This window comes from Paramacrobiotus metropolitanus, unplaced genomic scaffold, assembly GCF_019649055.1.
Source record: "Paramacrobiotus metropolitanus isolate TYO unplaced genomic scaffold, Prichtersi_v1.0 Parri_scaffold0000063, whole genome shotgun sequence".
NCBI classification, from domain to species: Eukaryota; Metazoa; Tardigrada; class Eutardigrada; order Parachela; family Macrobiotidae; genus Paramacrobiotus; species Paramacrobiotus metropolitanus.
The window spans coordinates 217,048-243,609 of NW_026570283.1; the positions used below are offsets into that span (position 1 = coordinate 217,048).

The window sequence follows — 26,562 nt, forward strand, 5'->3', positions numbered from 1 at the left end:
CCGCAATGGGCAAAGAACAACAACCGGCAGTAATTTGTTATGCCCGTAAATGGCACTAATAGCTGCGTTGTGCGTCTCTAGTTTCCCTGTGACAGCGCTCATTTTCTTGGTGCGAATAATGAAGATAATAAGGCTTGTAAGCAGGATGAGCCGTAGCTTGATTACACGTTAGACACAATGTGCCTGTCGGCCACTTGCGCCTCGGCTTCCTTCCTGTGCCGCTGCTGCAGTTGATCCCTTAATGGTAATCTGCGCCGACAATCAATGCTAACTGTGACATTTCCTGCTGACATGCGCCATTCACTCCAGCAGCGTGTCCCATTGTATCTCCACCTCTCCCGGCTTCGTTTATCTTGTCTAATTGAGCCCAGCCATAATTGTTCCATATGTAGTTAAAAATATCTCGGATTACAGTCAATGAGCATTCTGGCGTGGCATGCATGATTCCTGTAGTGTTTCAATATGCTCTACTTGTAATCCGATCATGACAGTGGGTTTTTTAACAAGAATTACGATGCATAATTTTTTTGTATATACATTCGATTCTTGTGTATTTTTGTCTCCAATATTAACTAATTGGCACATGAGTTTCACTTGTACGGTACTCATCATACAATACATCAAAATGGTGTTTTATCCACCCTTATACATAGAAGTACTTCGACAGATTCGTTATATAGGTTTCCTATAAAATACGAGCCCATATCTGGGCTCCCGGTTAGTTAAGAAAACCCATCCAATTAAATATACTGGAGTTTTAGCAGAGACGTGTTTTTTACTTATACCGTAAAACAAACTGAAAAATTCCAACATTCGCGCTTCGTTTGACAAAGTTACCAGCATAACTTTAGAAAGATTTTGAATCTGCCGTTGATGCAACTTTCTGAGCTTTGATACAAAACTGGATGCTGAAGAAGTACTGTCAAAATAACTATGTACAAATCAAAATTTTCAACTGCAGCCGTAACGGCTGTGAAAGTGTAAGTAATAACGTAACGCGCATAAAGACGGCTTCCCATACTGCCCGGGAGCCCAGGCAAGGGAAGCTAAGGCGAGCCCATATAAGAAATTTGTCGAAGTAACGCTATCAGCTGTGAATGTTACCACCTTTATGAAATCCACTGTATGTATAAAGGTAACATTTTGATTGCAATATGGTACTCGTACGCATTTGCATATCGAGCTTAAGTAGAGGTTTGCAATTTCTTCCTGTTTTTCCGGTCTTATGTGTATTTGAACTGCATAATTTAATTATGCTTTTGCTTTTGGGTTACAGGATTTAAAGTATGCGTGCCGTGCTGAAAGTTTATGAAAGTTTTAAACAAGCAATTAAACCTAGGTTTTGCTAGCATAGATTTTTTAACCGATTTGTTCAGCTTTGTACAACAATGCCGGCACAAGCCAAACCGCATCGTAGCAGCTCTTCATATTATACTCGAGGCAGAGATGTGTCAGGTAGGACTCTCCAGCAGTCTACTTTAAAAATGGTTCATAACTGAGGTTGGAATTCGGCGGCGGTTCATCGCATTCTGTACATTGTTGATCTTCTGCAGCTGTAGTCTTTGGCGGGTGAGAGCGGGATGGGGATTGATGGGTCCGGCTACCGACAGTTTAATCTTTTCCTCCTTAGGTGCAGATGCTGCTACTGTCTGCTTAGTTGCACTGCCGGCCTTCATTGGTACTGTAGACGGACAAATGAAGCGTTACTGGACAACACCCATTAATGCCTATATGGCTACACGTACAGTCTGTATACTCCAATTAATCACATTTAGCCGGCGTAATCCGAACAATCGGCTTGTTGACTTGTAGCGGCCATCAGTGGCATAACGTACGAACACAGACAGTCATCTAACGTCCGTAGTGTCGGTAATAGAATTACGGAAAAGAACAACGGACAAGCGACCTTTTGTAATCGTTCTGCTCTAATTTATGCAATGCATGTCGAACGGTTTTTCGTAAGGAAAAATTAGTTAATTACAATTTTAATTAGACTGTAATTAAAGAGAACGTAGGCCCATCAAGCTAAACAAAATTGCAAGACAATGCGCACTTTTGAATGATACAAAACTTTATAAATGATTACCGGTAAATTAACTTCTACAAATTAAAATTCAAGATTTTTTAATTGGGTATTTGAAAAAAGTTTCTTAACGTGTTCAAATCACATACCGTAACAGCACCAGTTGCCATCAAATCCACTGCAGTCCTTAGAGCTACTGATTTCTAGATCGCCTGAGCATTTTGTATCAAGTTGGTCGGTCGTGGCACAGATGCCCTTTCCCCCACTGGTCTTCCAGTTGTCTGGTAAACAAGAGATTTCCGCGGACTGGGCTTGCTTTACTTCTGGTACCTGGGCTGGCTGGGCGAACTTGTGCATAATATGTCTCATCAACCCTAGATCGAAAAGGTTGCTGAACGTGGACACCTGCCTTTTTGAGCAGTCATTTTCAATAGCTTTAGAAAGGCGACTGGAAATTCGCGACTGGAAATTCGCTTCGAAATTTATGTAATATTTAGCGCAAACATTGCCTTAATTTAAGTATTATATACAAAATGTAGCGGCAATACTGAATCGGAATTAACATTACAATTAACTCCTATAAGGGATGCAATCAATAATCGTTAACTTGCAAAAATTGTAATGCAAATAATGGCTGATGAAATTAAACAAAAAAATTTTCCTGCAGATGTCCAACCGAGTAAATTTAGAGATTGGTAACACATAAGAGAAAGGCACTAAAGAGACTCCAGTAAACTGATCCAACTAGCATAATTAACGTAACTGTACGAAAATATAAAGGCAGTGCAATGAGCGCATGCAAATATCGATACCTGAATACGTCTTCAGGTGACCGCATTGAATAACCTTCGATAAAATTAATTTCTGTATTAAACTATACGGTTCACCGGTTGCCTTACTTAAGGAATGTGAATCGGGAAGAGTGAAAGTATTGGCCGTGGCCGCGGCTATGCAGGAGAACAACAGCACAATTCTAAAAGATTCCATGGTACGATCTAATAAAATGATTTACTTTAAAACGAATGATATTATACGGAATAATAATGCACCGGAAACTTAAAACAAGACTGCTCGTCTGTGTATAATCGACTTCTAATTATTATCAGATGAAAAAGATGGTTTCTTTATATTGACTTAAGCGAAATATGGGATCCGAACGCCAAAATAGTCTAATTACTTCAGTGTTTCATCGATCGATCGAACTGCTAATCACGTCAACTAGCATATATACGGTATGGCCATGATGTAACGTTGCCTCTTGGTTATGAATGATCGGCTAATAATAATTACTCGAATAGTGTGTTAGAGCGACCAATTACACAGTCGTATGCGGAGCTTGCTACTATTCCGGCATAGTCCATGTTGCCGCTCAATATAAAACCGTCTGGTGTTGTTTATGTTACAGTGCATTGTGTTCGATCGTAAGTCAGCTTGATGAATAAGGACAACGGAACACAGAGAATCATGTTCTTTGTAGGCAATACATACGAGTATGGAAAATTAAACACAGCACACAATAGTACAGAGTACCAGCGTACGTTTGGCTGGATACTTTTACGACCTATTTTACTGAATAAGATTGTCTGCTGTGATGTTATGTATCGTGCTCGCATTTTACAACTGTATGGTATTCCACAATGTCGTGAGATGCAGGACAGTTTTACCAAACAGACATAACAAGTGGTTTCGGTATTATGCGACCTGTCACCGAATATCATGACATCACATTAATGTGACAAATGTTACATTACACAAATTTTCTGTTCGGAAGGTGTATCAACTATCAGCTCACTAAAATACAATGAAAATTTTAGTAAAAAAGAAATGAACACAATAGCACTCGTAATACAGTAGTAATCACCAATAACGAACACGAAGAAAACAGCGGTTTCACCGGAAACGAAACAGCACTGAGGTGTTTAATGCATAATATCATGTAAGCGACGCATCTACGGTAAACTTTAATCATGTTTTTGACGTTTTGAACGTCACGTGTATGTGTCTATGATTTTGTCGGCAGCATGCTGTCAAATCAGTTGATCGTACTTGCAAATGTTTGTCGATGCATGTATTTACTGCAACTTGCAATGCCTGTCAAACAATCAAAAGAATTTTTTTATATTATTGCTTCTGACAAACAGCAAAATTACTAAATACTAATTGAATTAGGCACAATTTCTGGGTCTAGCCAAGGATAGGGAAACTTGGTGGTAGACTGCGCATTCCTTTCTCGAATACTTTTGGAAATCACTATTAGTCTCTGACGTAGCTTTTTGGCGGCCTCAACGCTGATTGGGTCATACAAGTATTGCACTTCGAAATCTGTGAACACACAGATAATAACATCACCTCGTGCAGTCTGTACGAGTACACAGCGTCCATGTTCAGTGGACTTTTTACCGGCACAAACAAATAAGAAGTTGGAAAGCAGTACGTAGTACGTACCACCCAAAGAATTTGTTCCTTTGGAGCTCAACAGTCTAGTGACAACCATTGTATCCAGTGTAACGCTTTTAGGGGGTAGCTGTAGCAGTACATCGCGGTCCGTGTATCCTTCCTGTTAGTCCACCGGTATCTTGATTATGCGTCTTAGGCTCAATCAAAAACTGAGAAAATCTGACCTTTTGTGTAGGTATTTCTCCTGATAAAAATGCAGGATAGTTGGGTGGGAATGCATACCTGCAGTTCAAAAAGTAATGATCGAGCCTATCTTTAGCTCAAAGTTTATACTACACACCAAAGCAAAAATTGTCAGATCCGTATAGCACTTTCGCAAATGCCGTAGGTTAGGGTTCGATTCCGAGCAACACTTCATTTTTGGTTAGAGTGAAAACAAAGCAACCTTACTCATCATATTGGTTAAAATTGGCTGCGGCGTGAGCCACACTACAGCTGCTGATAATGGCCGCTAAAGTGGTAATGATCTGCTCTGGTGAGGTGAAATTGCCATTTCCTGGGATACCCTATTTAACAAAACTGGAAAGTCATCTAACGCGTCCTCTATTAGTAGCACCTGTTTGATTTACCACAATGCCCACTCCACCGACATCCTTGTCTTTTGCCAGTTCCGCTACCCACTGCTGCAGTTCCCAGTCATTAGCAATCTTCTCTGTAGTATCTGAAAATAAAAGCGTTGCATGCTCAGAGTCAAAGCTAAGTAACTCGTAACTCCAAGGTTTGTACGACCTGCACTTTTGACACTGTAATTACTGACCGTATACATCTTTGACAATCACGGTAACATAATCCTGGATTGCCTCAAAAATGGCAATGGCATCATCGCGATACGGATAGTACGGCAATACTGTTTTGTCTATTACGCCACGGTGAGCGCAGTCCTTGGCGGGGATGGCATCCCGATCCAGGCGCCATTGTAAAACTCTAATAGTAAAAAATGTGCGGTGCAGTTGCACCATCCAACTATTTGCAGAATATTGGAGTACAATCAGATTAAAAGATCCCAGTCTATACCCGCGAGCAATAAGCTGAAACATGCCGGAACAACCGACAGTTGTGGTTTTGTCCACCCATCCACCGGGATTGATTAATTTCTGCAGTCCGCGACTGTGATGATAATCGATTACGTTAAGATTAACTTATCACATGTTCACATGTACAGATATGAAAATATTATAAGTGCATCAACAAAACTATCGGAAAAGATACGGCTTTTAACAAGGCACCGTACGTGTTAATGGCGAGAAGAAACAGAAAATGGGGAGCAAGTAGCTTGAAGATAGGATGTGATGGTGATAAATTGCGGTGGGAACACACAGCCACGCCCTCCATCATCAAATGCGTGAATCCTGATAAAACAACGTACATGCAGGCAGCAAGATCCAAATGTACCGTACAGATGTATGGTAAAAATAATAAATATGGAGAACTTGGTCTAGAGGCACACACGTAGTTGTGTTCTTCATTAGTACGTCCTAGAGTAGTGTTAACTCTCAGCCCCTTACCAAGATGTGTGCATGACTGGTGGAAGGTAGCGTCGGCATTGTTGTACCACATTTTGGCCAGAAGCCATCTACTCAATAGAAAGCGAAGACGTGAGCACCTTGTTATTGAGCTCATCGAAGATTTGTCTGAATTTCTTACGCATAAGGATTATCCGTAGGATAAAATACTGGATTTGTGGGAGACGGGTGCTGCTTCAATTGGATGGCCAAGGGGAGAAAGTTGCCCTTTCTATCCAAGTGAAACAACGCGATGGGTGCACATAACTGTAAATTAAAATGGAATTTCACAGTGAAGAGCGTAATATTATCCAAAAGTAATTCTAACCGGTCGATTATCTTTGCATGCGAGGTTATCAAGGATTTTCAGATCCACAATAAAGATCCGGCTCTGTGCTACAGCTTCCGACACCGGCGTGCCATCCAGGATGGCCTCCGCTCGTTTCAAGTCCAGTGTCAGACTGTATAAATTGACGTAAGCGCGGTTATCAACAGAAATTCGTGAGATCATAAAGAATTATGAAGATCTGTACTTGTTAGGAATCTGCTTGCACAAGCGAATCAGCACTGGATTGCATCCTTGCAATCTTTGGGTACCAAACCATAGATCATTGTTCCAGTGCTTAGCTCCCAGTGGCATATCCATGCTGTATTTATACAGTCGGCGGAGATCTTCCCATGATTCCCATTGTGCTAGTACACCACTGCTAACGGATATTAGTTTGCGGTCTTTGATAAACTTTATCTTGTTCGAGACGATGTCCCACTACAAAATTAATTTGTGGACATAAAATTCCGGAAACGACATACAGAGTACTCCAGCCAACAGACAATACATGAAAGAAAATAAATATTAAATTATGAGGTACAACAAACAAATTAGCGAATACAAACAGTAATTGCTGAAAATATACAAACAGCTTCTAGCAATGAAATCAGTGCACCTTATAGGAGTCCGAGAAGGTCTCATCTTCTGGAAGACGCTCAACTTGTGCCGGCATACCGGGCGAGTTTATAGCATACCGGTACACAGATTTCTTGTGCTCCAGCTCCAAGCGGCGATTGCGAGGTTCTTCGTCGAACTGCGGGAGACAGGTATCGTAATGCTTCATTACATACCGGGTGTTGGCTTTGATCCATCTGTCACAAAATCAGTGGAGCGTTAACTGCGAAGAGTTATTATTATAGTGTCGTATTAATCGCACAGTACCTTTGTGCGGGAAAATAGTATTTTTTTCCAGTATTCGTGTCCTCTACGTAAATCAGATCCAGGTACCTGTGGAAGCAAAATACTGCAGTAATACCAAATTATTCCAATAAAAACGTACTAACAAAATGCAAAAAAGAAGGCATTTCCTTTAATCGTACAAGTGTTGTATTGCTTACCAGCTGTCACCAAATCCGAAGGCATCGCGCCATAACTCTAGTTTGGCCACTTCACCAAATCCGACGGGTACAAACGATCCCGGCACGGCAAATTCCATCACTTGGCCTCTTTCGTGGTCGTTGTGCCAAAAGCGGGCCAGTTTCAGTTCGTCGGTAAAAACGCCGGCGGTGTCGTATAACTTGCACTTAATTCTGCAATTCAGATACTGGACTGCGAGACATGTATTAATATTGCAACATATATCCCGGGGGTACTCCCGTTCCAGCTTGTAGCTACGTAAATGATATTCTGCACTGCTAAAAATCGCCCAATGATATTAGAAACTGTTCAAACGTGTCCCAAAAAATACTGATGTTGAACACAGCGCCTTGTGGATTTACAGCGGCTTGATATGCGAAGCCGGCCAAATTAACCCGGCACTCACGTTGCATCGGTTCCAGCGCCTTTCCGGTCGCCTGTCTTCACATGAATAACCAAATGGCTATTTGGTAAGCTGCCGATATTTCCCATTTTCTGGTTGTCGGTTAACAAGGATACTCTTCCAGTTCAAGTACTGATTTTCCAGTCAAGTAATGCTGCCTGCCATACAAGCTTGATACAAATGCAAAATTGGGAACGCGCTGTCGTTATTTCACAGTGTGTTAATTCAGCCGGGTCTGTCATAGTGTGCTGAATGGTTTAGTTTTTTATTGCCGGCGCGCACGGCCATTTTCGCTGATTCAAGAGTTGGTTGTATTTACTTTAGCATCTTTGCTCTGCCGTGTTGGTAACAAGCGTCTGTACTCCCTCCCTCCGTTTTACCGCGACAAGTTGGCTTTCAGGCAGCAATAACACGCTATGACAATGGCAATAGTGTACTGTTTAGCTTTGGAGCGTAGCAGTGCGGCTGTAAAAGAGTGCCTAAGCATTGTAAAGTTGTTTACGTATTGACACGGTAGTTACACGTCGTCTAATGGTTATATTACTTTACTGTAACTACCGCTTACTCACAACGTTAAAGGCAACACATACCACGTATAGAACTACCGTATTACCAGCGACGTTGTGCCCTCTTTACTTCCGGGCGGCATAGACGTTTCAAATAAAAACCAACTTTAAAGCGGTTGCGACTGCCTCATATGCGGATGTTGTCAAAGATGCACTAGATTTTCGTCACCTGGTGCAGCAATCTTATTAATATCGTTTGAGTAACGATGTTTAATCATACAGATACGAAATGTAGCTTATTGTTGCGTGCATAGGTATTCGTATCGCTATGCTCGCGTGTTATCTACTGTATACGCGTATTATAATATTAGTAGTTTCCACATTTTTGGTGAGCGAAGTGTTATGACATCAATAGTAGACTTAGTAGTGCGGTCTTATAATTATTCATGTTAGTGCAGTCAATCAGTTGATCTACCCTGGTGGTCCCCACTCCCCAGTAGCAGTAGCTAATTTTATAAAATTAATAATAACAATTTAGATGTGCGAACTGCGACATGATAGCATAAATAGACTGCTGCAGTAACCGCGTTGCGCATCGAGTGTTCTTAGCTGTGAAAATGTCCACCCTGATTTTACTTATTATCGTTATTGCTTAGCTGGATAATGGATAATGATCACCACAATTCAGGCAAGTTTACCTGCACAGAAAGACGCTTCAAACGGGTTTTAGGGGAAACAATGTTGTGTTGTGGGTACTTTGTGAAGTGACGCCGCGACGGCATCTGACCAGCACGTACAACCGCTTGCAGGTTTCAAAGTTGCAGTCAACTCACTGCCAACAACGAAGCAGCTGCAGAAACATAAAGGATTCAGACAGTTCTAAGTCAAGCTAGCTAAACCATTCAGATGTTTGACATCTGACGACGTTTCAAGCTGCATGTATCCAGAAAACCACTGGACTGCCAGTAGCAGCCATTATAATCACACAAATACAGAAATCCATTATCGTACAACCGCAGTTCCGGATCGATGTAGTTGCCTCGCCAGGTCCTGGAGCTCCACATGGATTTTTTGTCCTGGTCATAAATGACTAAATTACCGTCGCTCTGCATGGCGACCCGTGCGATATTCCTTGCAGTTGACGCTTTAAAACTTTGCCGATAGTCACATTCGCGCCACACGACTAACTGTTTCGCTTTGTATACTTCTAAACGAAATCTGCCGTTCGGAGAGTAGCTTTCAGAATCTAAGTCCAAGTCTTCTCCCGCTTTAAGAACAACTGTAAGGGAAACGTAAATAATTTCAACCATAAGTTGGAAAGGTCAAAACGCGCGTAATAACCTTGGTACGGATATATCTCAGCTGGGTGATAATCCGAAGTTTCGTTGCAGTTTGGATTGTGAAAACTAACGGACCGCCAATAACATCCTACGGCTTGATTGCACAAGTAAAAGTATCCCGAATCCGACAAGAGCAGCTGTGAATCTCCGTATCCCCAGGTTTCCGTCGACCATAGTGAATCGCCTTTGGCGTTCTTGACTACGAAATGTCCGTCATCGTACAGAATCGCGGTAACATTGGGCACGGTATAAGTATCCGTTGCGAATGCTACCGCTTCATCGCATTGGCGGTACAGTACCAGATTGCGGTCGGACTGAAAACTCAATCGGAATGATGATGATGGAGAATAAAAGTTGCCGCCGGGGTTCATCTGATATCCGCTCTTTAGGACGGCTGTATGGAGACAATCACATAATAATCAACAGCAATATTGTGACTACAAATACGCAAAAGCAGATACTCGCGTACTACAGATACTACCGAGCACCTCCACAGCATTGCTTGAATAAGAGGATCTGGGAACTGCGCTATCTTTGAATTCGTTGACTCAGCATTTACCCACCTTGTGAACACATTGGATTATCTTGCATATGCTGCAGCCAATTGGTTGCGTCAAATTCGGATTGCTTCATGCAGCCGTAGGCGATTTTGATTTTGATGGCATCCAGTGGGCTGAGATTCTTTCTTTGAGCGATGCACTGTGCGCTGCACTGTTTACCCCGGCATTTCTTCTTGGGTATTATGGTAGGGATGCTGGTGTTTTTCGCAAAAGCAGTTATCGGGTAGTGCATGACTGACGAATAATCGTAAGGTAGCTTGAAGGTGTTGCCGGACTTAAACTCAAAATTGCTCTTGGAATCTGTTAAAGTACTGCGAATGAGACTACATACATGCCTATTAGTGATGCGGCATTGTATCAATTTAGTAAAAGGGGTATTCATTTACAATGCATTTTCTGCTCGGAATGAATACTAGCGGGGATGTTAATGCTTCTAACAAATTTGAAGCTCACTTTCTTGCACGTTCTGAAAGTTGATGGTAACGTAATCATCGCGGTCCGATCGACTCATTTCGTGGAAGAAACCCAAAGCGTGCATGACCTCGTGTTGCACGTCGCCTATTTCGACGACACATGCCGGCGCCAGTTCGATCGGTTGCGGTTGCGGCCCGTAAGCATCTCGCCCAATGAATGACTGACAACTAAACGACAGAAAAATGAGTTACGAAATGGAGATGCTTGGACTGGCGCTGCTAGCTGCATTGCACTCACGGTCAAATATGGAAGGACAGCACTTACGCGAAACGACGAACAAATCTGAGATAAACGCCTTCGTTAGTGCGTGCGTTCAGTGAATTTTACGCAGTTGGACGTTAGTCGCGACATCTCTTGTAAGGCTTTCCAAATAACTCCGATCTCTCGTGGAGCTAATAAAAGACAAAGATCAGTTTTGATGTCTGTTTAGTAGCTTACGGAGTGGTTAATGGTTAGCATGTTATACCAGGCACAAGTAAGTAATAGCAACTGAGAGCGTACTGAATGTATCGCTAATAGCAAACGGAACAACTCCGTCGGGCCACCGCGATGATGCCGTGTCCATAAAATTAGCCGCTGCTTTATCGGACTACGGTAAAGCAACATTTCCTTGGAATATTAGTTAAGTTTAACGTTTTGGGTATTGTGTCAGCAAATTACATCAGACAATCCACCATCCTTATCAATCCCCGCTATGTCTCCTTCAAATAGTTTGTCACTAAAGCCCAATGAATTGGAATCCCTTCCTATGTATTTGTCCAGAATTTCTGGTGAGATGTACGACTTCCAGTCTACGACGAAGCACCAGCATTATTGTATCTGTACAGCAACAGTGCAACGTGACCAGTATTGATCATTCCAACATCGTTCAAATTACTAATTTCTTTTGCTATCATAATTACCAGCTGGCAGTTGTGATGAACCTTCCGGTAGATATAACAAAAAAATTACAATCGTTATGCTCCATATTTGCATCCATCTCCCGTTCATGGCAGTTACGCGCTCCATTTGTTAACACTAACCCGATCTAACTGAGATGTGGAAATCGTACAACAAGGTGTCACTGAAAAGCAGCTTCCCTTAAAGTTTGGAACTACGTCTGCATTTCATTGCCTTATCAGAATGCTTAGCGTCGTTTGTAGTACTATTGAAGCTGCGCGATAATAATTTACACGCTAGCGGCCCGAAGGAAAAACTAGGAACAATGGAAACTGGTTCACTGTGGAAGCTAGTGCATGTGATTCTTGCTAATGTTTGCTTCTGGCGTATTACGTAACCGTTAGCTGCTAGCGGAGGTGCTTGATGGCGTACAGAAGCTGCTACTCGGGCCACGAAGCAGTTACAGATTTATCCCACTGCGTCAAACCTGTACTCTGTATCAAACGGGAATGGTTGACATGAGACGGTTTCACAACCCGTCATTCACGAAATTAGGAAATTCATCGTTTTACAACAAAAAGCAGTGATCTCACAAGTCAGTTGCCACCAGAGAAGGGCACACCGCTGACCATCAAATGACCAGTGACTATGCGGCGACGTACTTCAAGTACCAGTACAAAAAAGTACAAACTGCAGAGGATGCGACCGGTTAGCAGTTATCAAGGAATCCACTAGACTGCCAGTAACATCCAGCATCGGAGCATAAATACAGAAAGCCATCATCATACAACCGCAACTGGGCATTTCGGTACTGGTCGCCTGCTGCCGTTGTGCTCCATACCGGATCACCATCTTCATCGTACATGGCCAGTTTTCCATCGTATCCTAAGGTCAGTCGAAGAATCGGGCCAGCTACCGGCCCGCTCTCATTCGGCTCCGTAAGTGTCGGAACCTGGAAGCCAAGACGGTGATCGCATTTCCTCCGAAGAAAGAACTTGGAAGCGGCGAAGCGCACGTAGAATCGTCTGTCCGGCGAATAGTAAGCCCGATTCTCCTTTACGTTCTGCCCAGCAGAAACAATGACTAAAAAACAGATATTCTTTAGTTTTTGGTTTTTCCAACGGTAGGAAATTGTCACAAAACTATACAGCGAACTGAACAACAAACCTTTGTGTTGATACGATTCAGAAGGAAAGAAATCCGGATTCCCATTGCAGCTTCTAACATGGTACCCAATGGAGCGCCAATAGCAACCCGCTTTGTTACTGCACAGGTACAGATAACCTGAATCTGACAGGTACAATTTGGATGCTGGGTACGCTTTGTCCTTGCCTTTCCCTCCCGACCATGCTGTCCATAAGTTTCTACCAGACTCGGCGTCGCGCACCTTTAGCTGACCTTCTTTGTCTAAGATCACTTGCACGGGGAAGCTTGCTAGTCCAAAAGTATCGGTAGCAAAGATGACCGCATTGTCGCATTTGCGATAAAGAACCACGTTGTTATCGGGCTGAAAAACGAGTATGTACTCGCCGGAAGGAGAGACTACGCTTGTGTTAAACTCCAGTTCCTCGTTCTGTTTTAAGACAGCTGCAGCGAGAAAATTTGCAACTTGATGAGTTTATAAAGCACATGTTAGTTGCTCACGTACTCACGTGTTGCGCAAACCGGGTGCGTTTCCATATATTTCTTCCAGTCCATTGTCGCCACATCCGCCTGGTCCATACACTTGTAAGCTATCTTTATTTTGATGATGTCCAATGCGCTTAAACCATGGCGTTGGCCCATACACTGCGGTTGTCCACCGCTAGCTTTGGGAATAATTGTCGGAAGGTTTGGATTCTTTGCAAAGGCGTTGAAGGGATAATGCATTATCGATGTGTAATCGTAGGGGAGACCGAAAGTGTTACCTTCGGAATTATTGAAGTTTGCGGTGTCTCCTAAAGAAGCCCTATTATGGAATAATCAAAAATGCTTAAGCAGATAGCATTCTGGCCAGTGGCGAACTTGGTCCAGGGACCTCGCACCGAAGATATGTGCTCAAATGTTTGATGACCTCACGCCAAACACTGCGCAGTGTACAGAATCCCTTCTTTTAAAGGCTTCGCATCAAAGGGTGCCATGGCTCCTCGAGCGCACCCTGTAATTCACCACTGGCCGCGTCTTACCGACGGCTACATTGTCGTAGTTGATGGTGATGTAGGCATCGCGGTCACTGCGACTCATCTCGTGATAGAAACCCAGGGCATGCATGACCTCGTGCTGGATGTCTCCGTATTCCCGGACGCATTCCGGCAGATACTGAATAATTTGTTCTTTTCCCTGTTTTCCAATATACGATATACACCTGCGGCATTAGTTAGCAGGGTAAGTAGTTAAAGACAGCGTCGTGTAAGCGTGCAAGTAAGCGGCGAAATCTCCGGATGCAGTGTTACGTATTAATTCGCCCGCAAAGAAGGGCCTTGTACAATACATAGCACATGCCAATGTGTCGTAACTCGTAAATCTCCTTACTTAGCTTGCATCTGTTCGAGTTACGAAATCCAAACTACGCTACTCATGATCCGACCGACACTCCTGATCAGCATGCTAGCTATCCAATGCGAGATCGCTTACTTCATGCCGCGCACGAATTTAATGTAGTCCTCTTGGTCGGTACGCTCCACGAATGTCACGCATTGTGATGTGGAATCCGACATCATCCGCAGAGCTCTGCGAATCCTAACTCGCTCTTTGGAATCTAGAAGCAATCTGGTTCACAGCGTGCAATGGTTTAATAGCGTAATTAACAGGTACGCTGGAGTGCGAATTCTTACTAAAAATGGGACTGACGAAGTAAGGAACGATACCGTCTGGCCAGACGTTTTCGTCTTTGTTGATGAAGTTAGCGAAGGTTTTCTCCTTCAAGACCAGAACGAAGTGGTCAATTTGTAGTTTCCAGACAACTTATGTAATAATTGACCGCAACTCAGCTGCTAATTCACCGATTTACTGCTAAGCAGATTTACGACAGCAGACAAATTCAGCAGACTTCAGCACGGTTCAGCGACTTTTTACCGCAAAATTACCCTCGAATTCGTTGCTTCTGGATCAATCCCATCAATGTCACCTTCGTAGTGCTGACTGCTGTATCCGACCGTTGTATTCTGACCTAAATACTTTTCCAGAATTTCCGGTGAGATGCGTGATTTCCAGTCTGAAAGGATAGCTTTTCTCTTCCATTGCATCAGTACACACGTTTAGTTACACGAGGTACTGACAATTTGCATGCGAACCTTCCGGAAGCTGCTGGATTGTCAGATCCAAATACAACCACAAAAGTGCAGTTGCACGCAAGACCCCAGGATAACCCATGATGATGATGTACGCGTACGTACCAATGCGAGATGCTTCGGTTCCTGTCGAAAGCACATCCAGCAAACCACAAAGGATGCGAACCAATGCATACACTACATGCAGCATGTAGTGATCAGAATTTAACAGGCAGTTCCGCTTGTGGCGGAATAATTTAAAAAGCAGCCGGTTATACTATCTTAGTTGTGCATGCCTCACAGTATCCTACTGTAGCATACGCTAGGAAACTCGTTTTATTATGACAATTTTTTACAGCACTGACAAAACAAGAGACTTGTATATTTGTGTATTACCCAAACACGCACTTCTTTGTTTCACCGGTGTGACTTCGAAACAACGTTCAATGCATGCGATATTGCAGATTACCCTATTCACATCAAACTTGCCCCCGGCTAACTAACACCGAAACACGAATAAATTGCAGATCTTCTGTATTGCGCCAGTACTAACAATTTCTTCATGTCATACTGACGTGATGATACTGTATTATGTATTATTTGACTTGGCATGGTCTTTATTGGATTTTCTGAATTTGTTTTAGAAACCCGCTCGGAAAAAGGTTATAAAAACCACCGTTTACCTTAATTTGTGAATTAGAACTTAAGGTTGAACAGAAGAAGCTTTGTTCCGCTATTTTGAGCAGCTGGTTAAGAATCCACTGGACTGCCAGTAGCATCCCTGCGCATTACACAAGTAAAGGAATCCGTCATCGTATAATCGCAACTCTGGTTCAGCGTATTGTGGACCAAACGTTCCGGTGCTCCAAAAATCTGTGTCGGTATCATCGTACATCACTAAATTTCCGTCACGCTGCAACGTCAGCCGCGCAGCTTTTAAGGTGTTGGCACCGACCGCTGCGCTGAACCCAATGCCGTCATCGCAAGTTCGCTTAACAAAGAACTGGTTTGGTAACTGAAATCGGGCAAAAAACTGCCGATTTGGCGAGTACACTTTGTTGAAAGATAAATTCACATCGGCGGACGAAACAACTGTAAAAATTATGATAATCTCAGACAAGTTGGAGGCGTATCAAAGGGCAAGTTAATACTTGTACAAAGCGTACAAAGTGTTAGTCGCACTACAGTAGCAATATCTTGTAAAATGAATTTTACATTTGCTTTATCATTCTTTAAAAATCACAGGCGCTCATAGATACGAGTAACTTTAAATTTATTAACAGCCAGACAGTTCACTGCCGATAGAAATTATGATACGGTGATTTGGTTACCTGCATAAATATTAGCTGGAATATAATCCGGCGCACCGTTGCAGTCGCCACTATGAAAACTGATCGATCTCCAATAGCATCCTGTTGCATTATTGCACAAAGTGAAGTAGCCAGAGTCCGATAAATACAGCTTCGCATTGGGATACGTGGCAGTCTTCGACGTCCATGCCGACCACAACTCTTCATTTGAAAGCCCATCGATGACTTTCAGATTTCCGTTGTCATCTAAATATGCTTGACCGCGACTGCCAGGAGCCGAAAAATAAGTGTCGGTCGCGGCAGCAAAAATGTCTATGCCATCACATTGCCGATACAGAACAAGATTGTTATCGCTCTGAAACACCAGTCTGAAGCTTTTTTGGGGAGAATAGAAGTTTTTGTCCACCGGCAACTGCTGCTTATTCAACTCCACTACAAAAAACTACCGTGAATCAACATAATTTCAGGAATTACTACACACTTTAAAGAATTCTTACAAGGCGTGGAGCACACGGGGTTCGTAGCGAAGAACTGCTCCCAGTTCATGTTGCTCAGTTTAGATTTGTTCATGCATCCATAGGCAATCCGGATTTTAATGGCATCCAGTGGGCTCAGGATTTTGCGCTGACCGATGCACACCTTTGAGCCCTTTTTCGGAATGATCGTCGGGAGTGATTTATTGATAGCAAAGGCGTTAATTTCGTAATGCATGATGGAGGCGTAATCGTAAGGGAGATCAAAGGTCTGTCCATGCGTTGTGACGAAATTACTCATTTGATCTAGCCATTAGAAAGTTAAAAAATTAGAAACAGGCAATCGCATAATGAGGATCTTTGCATAGTTGGCGAACTTATAAAGCGTTATGAAACAAAATTACACCTCTGGAGCTATAAACTTATAGTGGGTGCTCCAATTAATAGACATTTTTCGCAACTGCTCCACTTAATGCTCCACTTTATGCTGATAGCCGAGAACATCTACCTGGTCGGATGTTTTTCACATTAATCGTTACGTATTGATCCCGATCGTCGCGGCTCATCTCGTGGTAGAATCCCAGAGAATGCATAATTTCATGTTGTATATCGCCCATTGAACGGACACAGCTTCCGAAAGACAAGCCAACTTGCTGACTGCCGCCCCGGTAACCGACGAACGATTCACACCTAAAAATGAACTGTCGTCAGTCCGTGTTTTTGTTACCTGAATTTTCAGCTTTTGTTACGGTTTTTATTCTACACTTGCATAAAATGGGGGTTGAAATGCATGTAACTCTCTTCGTCACTGCGTCGCACGAATGTAATACAGTTCTGCGTGGCATTGGACATATACTGCAGAGCATTTCGGATGAGGGTAGCTTGCTTGTCGCCTGCGTTGCAGTGCATAACGTCAACTGGTTTCATGTTGAAAAACTACAGATACGTGTGTTGTGAGTCGTGCTTACTGAAATCTCGCGATATATAATAGGGGATCTTCCGAGGCCACACGGGAGCATCGAAGCCAATAAAGTTGGCTTCCGTATTTGTTGGCTGCAATACAACTGCATACAAATTCGCTTTTCGGTAAAATTCTTTATTCTGAATCATAATTATGTATACGTACGGCTATCGAACGATACTCGATGGCTACAAAACAATTTTTGTGCAGCTGCTTTAATATTTAAATGCAGTACGCCGGGTTACCGTACTACTTAATACTAGTGTAATAGTGCGATATGACTGTGTGATATGTGCGGAACAATTGTCTGTGATTCTTACATCAAGGACCACGGTTCGGTCGAACCCATCGATATCGCCCTCTATGCAGGTTTCGCAGGTTTCGTTAATATTTTGATCCTTTGGTCCTACGGAGGCTATTTCATCCAAGATTTCCGGCGCGATAAGGGATCTCCAGTCTAGAATGTACTGATCTAAACCTAAACTCCTCGACTTCGTGTGATGCATTCGCCTTAATCGAAATTTGCACCATATTAATACTTGACATGTGATACCTTCTGGTAATTGCGATCTGACACACAGCAGTCTGGTACTAGTTATCACAACAAAACCAGCAAATGTCCAAACCGGCGTATGCATATCGTTGGTTCAAAGATTTTTCATACGATATTGTGGCAGAAATCAGTCCAGATGACGAACCCAGTAGCATAAAGCGAATTTGCTGGCAACACGCTTACAATTAGGCTAATCTCGTCAAAATTTTTACGTTATTTATGAAGCATGGCAGTTGCCGTAAGGTATCACAAATGGCAATAACAAGGCCGCAATCATGGATACATACCTACATGTATATATCTGTATTGATTGACAGGGCTTTGGGGAATTTAAGATCCAAGCTCAAGAAATGGTCTTTGTCGATTTAACATTAAGTTTTTGCAAGACAAATATAAATGTGGCAGTTGCATAGAATTAATTTTGTTCTTTGCGTGTTCTGCGTTTGACATAGCTATAGAAGTACCGAAGAAATAACACGGAGCTGCAGGAAATATACACTGTTTGTTTTGCCTATATAGAAGTATACAAGCTTTATTTTGCTTTTTGGTTCGCAAGTCAAGTTGCTTCTATATATATACTGTTATTTTTGACAGTCGGTAAGGAACCCACTGGACTGCCAGTAGCACGCGTTTGTACTGCATAAATACAAAAATCCGTCATCGTACAACCGGAGCTCGGGCTCATTAAACTGCGCTCCGTATGTTCCGGTACTCCACAAATCCAGGTCGTTCCTGTCGTACATTACCAAATTCCCGTCACGCTGTAAGGACAAGCGTGCTGCTTGGTTGAACTGGCTGGCTCGTGTTTCCATTCGTGCTCTAAATCCAACACCACGATCACAAGTGCGCTGGACGTAGAATGCATTGGGCAGGCGGAACCGGGCGTAAAATTGCCGACTGGGTGAGAAGATCTTCTTGGAGGTTACATCATCCCCAGCCCGCGCGACAACTGTAAGGTATACCCACGTTTATTACGAACGGCTGCTTCAACACTTGCTTATAAATCATTGTTTTTTGACGACAAAAGTTAATTGTAAAATAGGTGACAGTTAATAATTTTTACATATAACGCGTTAGCCAGTAAGATGTACGGTACGTTAATGTTGAACAGTACAGTTTGAAAGAGTTCTAGTTCTGCATCTGTTTGTTTGGACTACTAACTTACCTCGGTAATTACTTGATGGAAGATAATCCGACCTACCGTTGCATTCTGTGTTATGATAGCTGGCTGATCGCCAGTAGCAGCCAACATCTCTACTGCACAAATAAAAGTACCCGGAATCGGACAAGTACAGCTTGGCATCATGATATTTGACGGTCTGTGAACTCCATGCTGACCACAGTATTTCCCCGGAATAGCTATCAACTGTTCTCAAGTTCCCGTCACTGTCTATAAGAACATCAACACCGGCCGCATAAGAAGTGTCCGTCGCAAAGATATCTTTTCCGTCACACTCTCGATACAGGACAATGTTGTTATCGGACTGCAAGACCAATCGGAAAGATTTTTGTGGCGAATAGAAGCTTTTCCCGGTCGGTATCTGTTGCCCCTCAAAGTTCACTGCAAAAGGTCACGGCAGTTGGTTATTGCGCCGATTCGTTTGTTACAACTAGAAACCTCTCACGGGGCACTGCGCACACTGGATTTGCCGCCAAAAACTGCTCCCAGTTTGTATTGCGGACATGCGACACATTCAGACATTTGTAGGCAATGCGGATCTTAATGGCATCCAACGGACTCATGACCTTCCGTTGTCCCATACACACTTGAGCGCCCTTCTTAGGAATAATGGTTGGAATGGATTTGTTGAGCGCAAAAGCATTGATCTCATAATGCATGATAGAGGAATAGTCGTAGGGCAAGGAGAATGTCTGACCATGCCGCGTCAGGAAATTGAATTTTTGGTCTAAGAAAGTCACAATTAAGGGTTATCTTTCTCTGCTGATCTGTATAACTTCAGACAACTTTACAACAACACCAGCTTAAAGCACCTGGAACGACATTATCCATGTTGATGGTGACATAATTTTCGCGATCTTCGCGGCTCATCTCGTGGAAGAATCCCAGCGCGTGCATGACCTCGTGCTGTACATCGCCGATATGCCGCACACAGTTTGAAAAACTCAACCGTATCTCCTGTTTGTCATCACCTTGACGTCCGATGAAAGAGCCGCAGCTGCCATCGAAATGTATGGTTGTAACTAAAGTTACTCATAATCATTAAGATAGATGAATGAATATTACTTAATTACCCGTAGGCGCTGACAAATTTCACGTAGCTCGTCTCCTGCTTCCGTGGGATAAATGTTATGCAGTTGAGCGTTGCGTTGGACATAGCTTCTAAGGCTCTTTCTATCATCCGTCTATTCTTTTGTTCTACGTCACACACACAGAGCGAACCGTTTGAATCATTTGTTCCAATAATACGTAGGGTAATTCACTTTGGAGTGTTTCAGGTTGCTTTCTAATTTCTTACCAAACTCTTTACTAATGGAAAAGGGAACTATTCCGTGAGGCCAGAGAGCGGTTTCATTGCCGATGAAACTTGCTCCCTTGTCTTCTGTCGGTAGCTAGAACACTCAACACGTAATAACATTTGCTTCAGTTCTTTAATTTGAGTTCACTATATCCAACAGTTTCACTAATGCTTCAAAAGGAGCGGATTCCAAAGTTGGCAGTAAAAAAGTAGTTCCCTTTAAATTTCGATTTCATAGTTACGGATTTTTCGTCCGCCTCGATTGTTGGAAGTTGGATTCAAGATCGAAAAACAAGCTTTCACATAGAAAATTCAATCAGGTAATATGAACAGAACAATCAGCGTACGAGGCGTGTGTCCCTTACTTAGATAGAGCACATTTACCTTACCATACTTAGATAACTGTGCCCGTGTTGTGCACTCAATGTGCACATCTGTCAACCACCCATAGATGGCAACGCTAGGGCAAATTTGAAAAATGTGTTGATTCAGCCGTTGATAATTTCAGGTGCTCACATCTCGTGAATGAGGGAACAAAACTGTTCAAGCAATATCTCAAAGATGCAGAAAAATTCACAGATTTTTGATACCAAGTAATATGGGATTTAGAGCAACTGAAACAAGTTGTAGCCTTTTGAGTTTCTCGTAGACACACTATAGGACCTCTTCGTGGACCCCTTCAACGTAATACTCACTATGCTAAGTCTATGGGAAACAGAAATGGCTCTAATTTATTTCATCCGCTCTAAATCCTGACTTACTTGGTATCAGAAAACTTATGAATTTTTCCACATCTTTTGAGATATTGCATGAACAGTTTTGTTCCCACATTCACGAGATGTGAGCAATTGAAGTTATCAACGGCTGATTCAACAGATTTTTCAAATTCTCCCTGACGTTGCCATCTCTGGGTGGTTGACAGCGCTGCACAACACGGGCACAGTTATCTTAGTATGGTAAGGTAAATGTGCTCTATCTAAGCAAGGGACACACGCCTCGTACAGTAATCAGCGTACAATCAACAGCACAAAGGAGCTTACAATAAATGTACGGAAAACTAGCCGCACAGGACACGAACGACTTGGGTAGACGTACAGACTGTACGTACAATGTTACGATAATTAGTACGCTTAATTAGCGTATTGTGCGCCAAAGTGCAAAGTATACGTATTGTATATAAATTATGATGCGTTAGCATGCCGTTTGTTGCAGACTCACGTCTTCCAAAACTGCCCGATCAAAGCCGTCCATATCGCCTTCTATGCAACCCGCATAGTTCTCGCTGGTGTTGTGAATGCTGGGAGCTGCCGCCGTCAACACGTCCATAATCTCAGGCGCAATCAAGGACTTCCATCCTGGAATTCTCACACCAGCATTGCATTGGCTTTGCACTTTCCAAAAGCTAACATACCTTCTGGAAGCTGAGCTTTGATGCCGAGGAAGAGGGCGTTGGCCAGAATGATCTGTATTATTGGGCGCATATCTCCGAAATAAGCACGTATCACGTTGGAGAAAGGCTCCCAACATAAGGTGCACTAGTGTGTTTTTGGTAAAATGTCGCAACAAACGGCAGCTAAAAACCATGTACGTAATAACTCATGTCCAACAGGGTTCCTTGCTTCTTTTCCGAAAGAATAGTTGCAGCACGATCATGCGACTGCAAGGAAACGCACCCCGGACCTGTTTTCATACGCGAAACTCCCGCTATGCGCCGTGAACAAAGCAAATTCTAATTTTTGCATAAATTATTAATCACGGCAAACTATTTAGTACTATTTGGCATTGGATATAAAAGCTTAAACATGTCTCCATACAACTAACCATAAGTCTTGTATGTCACTGTTCGTGGTCAGAACTAATTAAAATCATACCTTAATCATAACATAATGCGACAGCATCCTGCAGCGCAGCAATAAACAGCCGCTAATACTTAGGTACGCTGATTATACAGAAATTTACCGACTGATAGTTTTTGATCGGAGATAAAACTGTAACGCCATTTACCTATGCCAAATTTTTAAGACTAATCCATTTTTTATGGTTGACTGTGTGCTTAATCGATTACGTAAATCAGTTCTGCAATTCGGCTGATTTTTGTTAGCAAGCAAATGTGTATCTAAAAAACTAAAGCGTAGTAGGCACGTAATAGCACGACCAAGTGCCAAATTGATCCAAATCGAAAAGGCTTTACTTTATCTCCTGTTTACTGCAATTAAAAAAGCTGTAGGCATTGATTTGAAAATGTTGCCAAAATAAAATTAAAGATAACGTTTTAACTTGAGTTAATGTTTCTGAATCACACAATTCTTTTTTGAAAACTGCTGTGGCAGTTCAGTGGGGATTGTAGAAACCGCTAGCTGTATGCCTATTGCCTATCCTAGCTAAGCGTGCATATTCTTCCCCAATATTATTGCAGATTGCAGATAAAGTAAACCGACGTTTGCATAAAAAATTATTGGTTTATCGCAATAAACTGACTTTTGGGAAACGTATGACAGATGTAAAATTCTATTCATTATTCAATCTTTTGTAGCTTTCGTTGTCCTTACTGCTCCAAATCCGGTTCCGGCTGCACACTACTTTAGGCTCACCAGCGCCTTCAGTTGATTCGACTTCGACCCGCGACAGACAGCCAATGAGGAACTGACCCAGTTATCAATCCCAAAGAAATCAGAATGGCCAGTTCCGCGTTGAGACCGACCGATACAGACAATGCTCTCCTACACACAACTCCCGCAGTACGTTTTCTACTGCATTCAGCCTCTGATTAGTGACCTCTTCGGCTTAACGCGTTGACCATCCAACGATCCTACATATTGTATAAAAGTCCATGTAAACCAGCCACAGAATCCATTCCGCTGTTCAGTTTTCTTAACATTTGTGCCGAGTTGACGGATTACCGTTTCGCTGTTACCATCAGCCGAAGTCGATTCCTTTCCTACCACCACCATGTTGCGCCGTGTGTTTAGCCTTCTTGTTATTTTTGTACTGACCTTTCTCGGTACGCAATATAACGAATGGTTACTGTTATTACGGATGCTTTTCTAACAGCTGAGTTTACGTCGTAAAACGCTGGTCCATTTGAAATTTATTTAATTAAAATTATGCGACATTAAATAGTTTTGTTTCGCAGCCCACAATGAAGCCGACGCCAGTCCATCACATTTACGACACCGCCGGCAAGTTGGATTTGGAGGCGGTATTGGGTTGGGTCAACGAGCAGCGGGCTTAGGCAGCCAGTTGCAAGGAATATGTAAGTAATTAAAGAATTTTTTAATAATGTTTTGTTCTATGTTACCTTGAATTATTACTAACTTGCTAACTAACTAATTGGATTTACTAAAAACTGGGTAATTTTTGAAAATAATTAATTCTTAAACAGGCCTGTATTAATTTTTTACCTGATCCATTGGATAGCAAATTTAAATTGAGCCGCTGAATGAGATAGTTTTCCATTAGCAAATATGCATTTGGTAAATTTATCATGTTTGTTAATTAGCGTCCGGCTACGGCTATGGTTATAACAACGCTGTCGGCTTGGGTGGAATAGGCCAGAACAATATGTACGGACTCGCCTTGCCGTTTGGAGTTGGTCTAGGACGATAACGTGGATCATTAGCTTAATATGTGCCTTGATGTGTTTTGTATTCGGTTCCGGTCACCTTGATTATTTTTAAAACGGCTGGTCCGTGTCGTGAATTTGTGGTTGTTGATCAAACTTCGGCTGGTATATTACGAAAAAAGAGCCTTGTCGCTTGTATTGTTTAATAAAAACGAATATCTCATATTATATTATGCCGTATGATACAATTAGCAAGTCATAAATACGAAATTTGCGAGAAAAGCATCTTAATGAGTTACCGAACAACTTGCTTCTTATGTATGATCGAATTACAGTCATGCTTTTGAACGCTACACATGACACTATAATACTAATTTATGAGTCATGATCAGAAGACACCGCGCGCAATATTTAAACGAAGACGACACCTTAAGAATATTTTATCATTAATTTATTGCTTTCACATCCGGTCACATGAAGTACACGCTGAAGGCCGACAAACTGTTGTGTAAATCACTATGAACAATTTGCGAAAACTTGTTGTGCCGGTTTGTGGTACTACATAGACAGATATGTAGATGCAGAAATTAATCGTAAGAACAAGGTGTATGAAACTCGTGTTAAGAGTTTTTTCCAATGATTTCTTGACGCACAAATACTGTAAATCTTCGACTAGGCTACGAATTATTAAGTCAAGCTATATATGGTTGATTGAGTACGTACTACTACGAACCAACTTTCCCCCGAACATAATCATTTAATAATAATAATTTCAATAAATCAGTCCATACTGCGTAGTACGACAGTTTAATTTTCCATTGCAACAAGTCTCGCGTTAGAAAAATATGCTACCGCCTCCCCAGTAGGCAACGTACTCACCGCTACGATTATTTCTTAGCCAGACAGCCACTTTAATTTACACAGAACATTTTAATCTTTGGCAAATTAACAACGCTCCCGTCCCCATTACCAGTCATCCGACCAATCCCCATTCAGTCCCTCCTCCATCTCCGGCGAGAAGGTCCATGCTGGCGGATTACCGGCTCCTGAGGAAACCCGGTGTTCCGTCACTCTGTGGGAGCTGCCGCGCTGGGCGTTGCCCCGCACTCCAAAGTTTTGTCCCGTGCCCGAGACGGAGCCACTAGCACCACCCCCACTGGACTGCCGGGCGGAGGGGTTGGCACTGCCACTGGAGCCGCTGTTGGAACGGCCACGAGGTCGCGGCGTGGTGTCCGCGTCGGAGTCGTCACGTGACGCCCAGACGGCACGCTTGGCACGCGGCGCGGCTTCGTTGTCGTTCATACTGTCGTCCGGGGAAGCGACGAAATTAGTGGGAAGGGCTTGAGCCACTTGACTATTGGCAATGGAGGCCAGCTGCGATGACCTGTAGGAAATGACAGCTCTGGTTAAAAATCAGTACGTATAACTGTAGTCAGTCATAAATAATGGAATAGTCGCCATACAGTAGAATAAATATCTGCGGCATATTTCCGATTTTATGTAAATTTATGTACTATCGGCACCCCTTAGCTTCTTTATGTTCAGACCGCGAATTCACACTCACCAACCACAGGACACCGCGGGAGGAGTATCACATTTGAGTGTCATCTGATTGAACAACGTTGTGGTGGGACACTCAAAATTCGTTCGCTTGTTATCCAAGTCACACCTTTAATAAATTACATTAATTTATGCACTCGTACTCTGTAGGCTACTAAACTTCAGTACGAGTACAGCTGTTAAATTGACGCAAGAGGTATTGATGTTCTGTAGTGGCTTATTTACGGGCATGCTATTGTACCGTACATAAATTGACACTAACATATTAAAGTTTGTACAGTTAGCCATTTAGAAAAGAAACTACATTGTTGATGAGATCAAAGGATACCTTACCTGTAATAATTGCGGCAACCGGACGCTATGTTGGCATACAACCCAGGCTGCGTGCCCGGCAAGCAGTCCGCATTTTGATTAATGTTGTTCCCCAAATTCCTCATAAACTCATTCAACGCTTCCACCACCTCGTTATTTCCCGGACCTTGTTGAACTCCAACGATTTCCGGTTCGGCCACCGTCCACGATATCAGACCAACAAAACACACAATACTCCACATTTTGATGGGTCCCATAAATTCAACTTTAAAATTTCAGCAAGCGCAATGTAAAAAATGCTAACTGCAATAAGAATTCATCAGCCGATTTCTGGGTTTTTTAAGCAGGTTGCAGTAGTGCAAATATTGCCCAGTCATCAGCTGATCAACGACTTGTCTTACAGCAATCCAACAGCAGCTGGAAATGCCGTTAAATTTCTCCGTGAGTATGTGAACCCAAACCGGGCCTGCTTTACGGCGCGAACACTGCTTGCCGTAACCGGAAACGACGAAAAACAACTGTTTATAAACGTTTCACCGTGCTAATTATGCCATAGG

At 42.6% G+C, this 26,562-nt stretch overlaps 5 protein-coding genes across 5 annotated transcripts; all 5 read right to left on the bottom strand.

The window, feature by feature from the left end:
- Positions 1–1,293: 1,293 nt before the first annotated feature.
- On the bottom strand, positions 1,294–3,279 carry LOC129593762 (uncharacterized). Its single transcript, XM_055490218.1, has 3 exons — positions 2,923–3,279; positions 2,173–2,397; positions 1,294–1,681 (listed from the first exon to the last, which is right to left on the bottom strand). The coding sequence occupies exons 1-3, from the start codon at positions 3,008–3,010 to the stop codon at positions 1,479–1,481; spliced, it is 516 nt and encodes a 171-aa protein (XP_055346193.1). The 5' UTR covers positions 3,011–3,279; the 3' UTR covers positions 1,294–1,478.
- A 704-nt stretch (positions 3,280–3,983) lies between these two features.
- On the bottom strand, positions 3,984–8,052 carry LOC129593708 (allene oxide synthase-lipoxygenase protein-like). The gene is made up of 16 exons (XM_055490146.1): positions 7,794–8,052; positions 7,369–7,560; positions 7,193–7,258; positions 6,927–7,122; positions 6,516–6,748; positions 6,311–6,443; positions 6,125–6,249; positions 5,986–6,053; positions 5,712–5,829; positions 5,495–5,587; positions 5,238–5,404; positions 5,050–5,141; positions 4,871–4,986; positions 4,645–4,702; positions 4,469–4,580; positions 3,984–4,345 (listed from the first exon to the last, which is right to left on the bottom strand). Exons 1-16 carry the CDS (start codon positions 7,877–7,879, stop codon positions 4,173–4,175), a joined length of 2,028 nt encoding a protein of 675 aa, XP_055346121.1. The 5' UTR covers positions 7,880–8,052; the 3' UTR covers positions 3,984–4,172.
- Positions 8,053–9,125: 1,073 nt separating this feature from the next.
- On the bottom strand, positions 9,126–15,179 carry LOC129593683 (uncharacterized). The gene is made up of 13 exons (XM_055490122.1): positions 14,807–15,179; positions 14,615–14,742; positions 14,363–14,447; positions 14,163–14,286; positions 13,715–13,893; positions 13,202–13,486; positions 12,717–13,136; positions 12,264–12,632; positions 11,331–11,461; positions 10,650–10,830; positions 10,200–10,496; positions 9,638–10,030; positions 9,126–9,575 (listed from the first exon to the last, which is right to left on the bottom strand). Exons 1-13 carry the CDS (start codon positions 15,006–15,008, stop codon positions 9,199–9,201), a joined length of 3,171 nt encoding a protein of 1,056 aa, XP_055346097.1. The 5' UTR covers positions 15,009–15,179; the 3' UTR covers positions 9,126–9,198.
- A 228-nt stretch (positions 15,180–15,407) lies between these two features.
- Positions 15,408–22,382, bottom strand: LOC129593684 (uncharacterized). Its single transcript, XM_055490123.1, has 14 exons — positions 21,790–22,382; positions 20,572–20,665; positions 20,348–20,471; positions 20,087–20,271; positions 19,720–20,001; positions 19,260–19,655; positions 18,683–19,043; positions 17,862–18,051; positions 17,549–17,633; positions 17,350–17,473; positions 17,089–17,270; positions 16,605–16,886; positions 16,129–16,539; positions 15,408–15,889 (listed from the first exon to the last, which is right to left on the bottom strand). Exons 1-14 carry the CDS (start codon positions 22,153–22,155, stop codon positions 15,531–15,533), a joined length of 3,441 nt encoding a protein of 1,146 aa, XP_055346098.1. The 5' UTR covers positions 22,156–22,382; the 3' UTR covers positions 15,408–15,530.
- A 2,488-nt stretch (positions 22,383–24,870) lies between these two features.
- LOC129593738 (uncharacterized) lies at positions 24,871–26,509 on the bottom strand. Its single transcript, XM_055490190.1, has 3 exons — positions 26,027–26,509; positions 25,698–25,802; positions 24,871–25,517 (listed from the first exon to the last, which is right to left on the bottom strand). Exons 1-3 carry the CDS (start codon positions 26,260–26,262, stop codon positions 25,100–25,102), a joined length of 759 nt encoding a protein of 252 aa, XP_055346165.1. The 5' UTR covers positions 26,263–26,509; the 3' UTR covers positions 24,871–25,099.
- Positions 26,510–26,562: the final 53 nt, after the last annotated feature.

Bases quoted from the DNA above. Each gene is read 5' to 3' on its own strand.
- LOC129593738 (XM_055490190.1), bottom strand. From the start codon at position 26,262: ATGGGACCCATCAAAATGTGGAGTATTGTGTGTTTTGTTGGTCTGATA. The intron at 25,803-26,026 runs GTAAGGTATCCT...AATTTATTAAAG, and splicing joins GGTTGCCGCAATTATTACAG to GTGTGACTTGGATAACAAGC. The intron at 25,518-25,697 runs GTGAGTGTGAAT...CATTTCCTACAG, and splicing joins CCCGCGGTGTCCTGTGGTTG to GTCATCGCAGCTGGCCTCCA.
- LOC129593684 (XM_055490123.1), bottom strand. From the start codon at position 22,155: ATGGTTTTTAGCTGCCGTTTGTTGCGACATTTTACCAAAAACACACTA. The intron at 20,272-20,347 runs GTAATTAAGTAA...TTTCGATGGCAG, and splicing joins AAATTTGTCAGCGCCTACGG to CTGCGGCTCTTTCATCGGAC. The intron at 20,002-20,086 runs GTGCTTTAAGCT...TGACTTTCTTAG, and splicing joins CATGGATAATGTCGTTCCAG to ACCAAAAATTCAATTTCCTG.
- LOC129593683 (XM_055490122.1), bottom strand. From the start codon at position 15,008: ATGCTGCATGTAGTGTATGCATTGGTTCGCATCCTTTGTGGTTTGCTG. The intron at 13,894-14,162 runs GTAAGCGATCTC...CTAATGCCGCAG, and splicing joins AAATTCGTGCGCGGCATGAA to GTGTATATCGTATATTGGAA. The intron at 10,831-11,330 runs GTAATTTGCTGA...TTTAGTTGTCAG, and splicing joins AGGATGGTGGATTGTCTGAT to TCATTCATTGGGCGAGATGC.
- LOC129593762 (XM_055490218.1), bottom strand. From the start codon at position 3,010: ATGGAATCTTTTAGAATTGTGCTGTTGTTCTCCTGCATAGCCGCGGCC. The intron at 2,398-2,922 runs GTAAGGCAACCG...TTTTCGATCTAG, and splicing joins TCCCGATTCACATTCCTTAA to GGTTGATGAGACATATTATG. The intron at 1,682-2,172 runs GTATGTGATTTG...GTCCGTCTACAG, and splicing joins TGGCAACTGGTGCTGTTACG to TACCAATGAAGGCCGGCAGT.
- LOC129593708 (XM_055490146.1), bottom strand. From the start codon at position 7,879: ATGGGAAATATCGGCAGCTTACCAAATAGCCATTTGGTTATTCATGTG. The intron at 6,749-6,926 runs GTGCACTGATTT...TTAATTTTGTAG, and splicing joins CCTTCTCGGACTCCTATAAG to TGGGACATCGTCTCGAACAA. The intron at 4,987-5,049 runs GTAAATCAAACA...TTTGTTAAATAG, and splicing joins TCGGTGGAGTGGGCATTGTG to GGTATCCCAGGAAATGGCAA.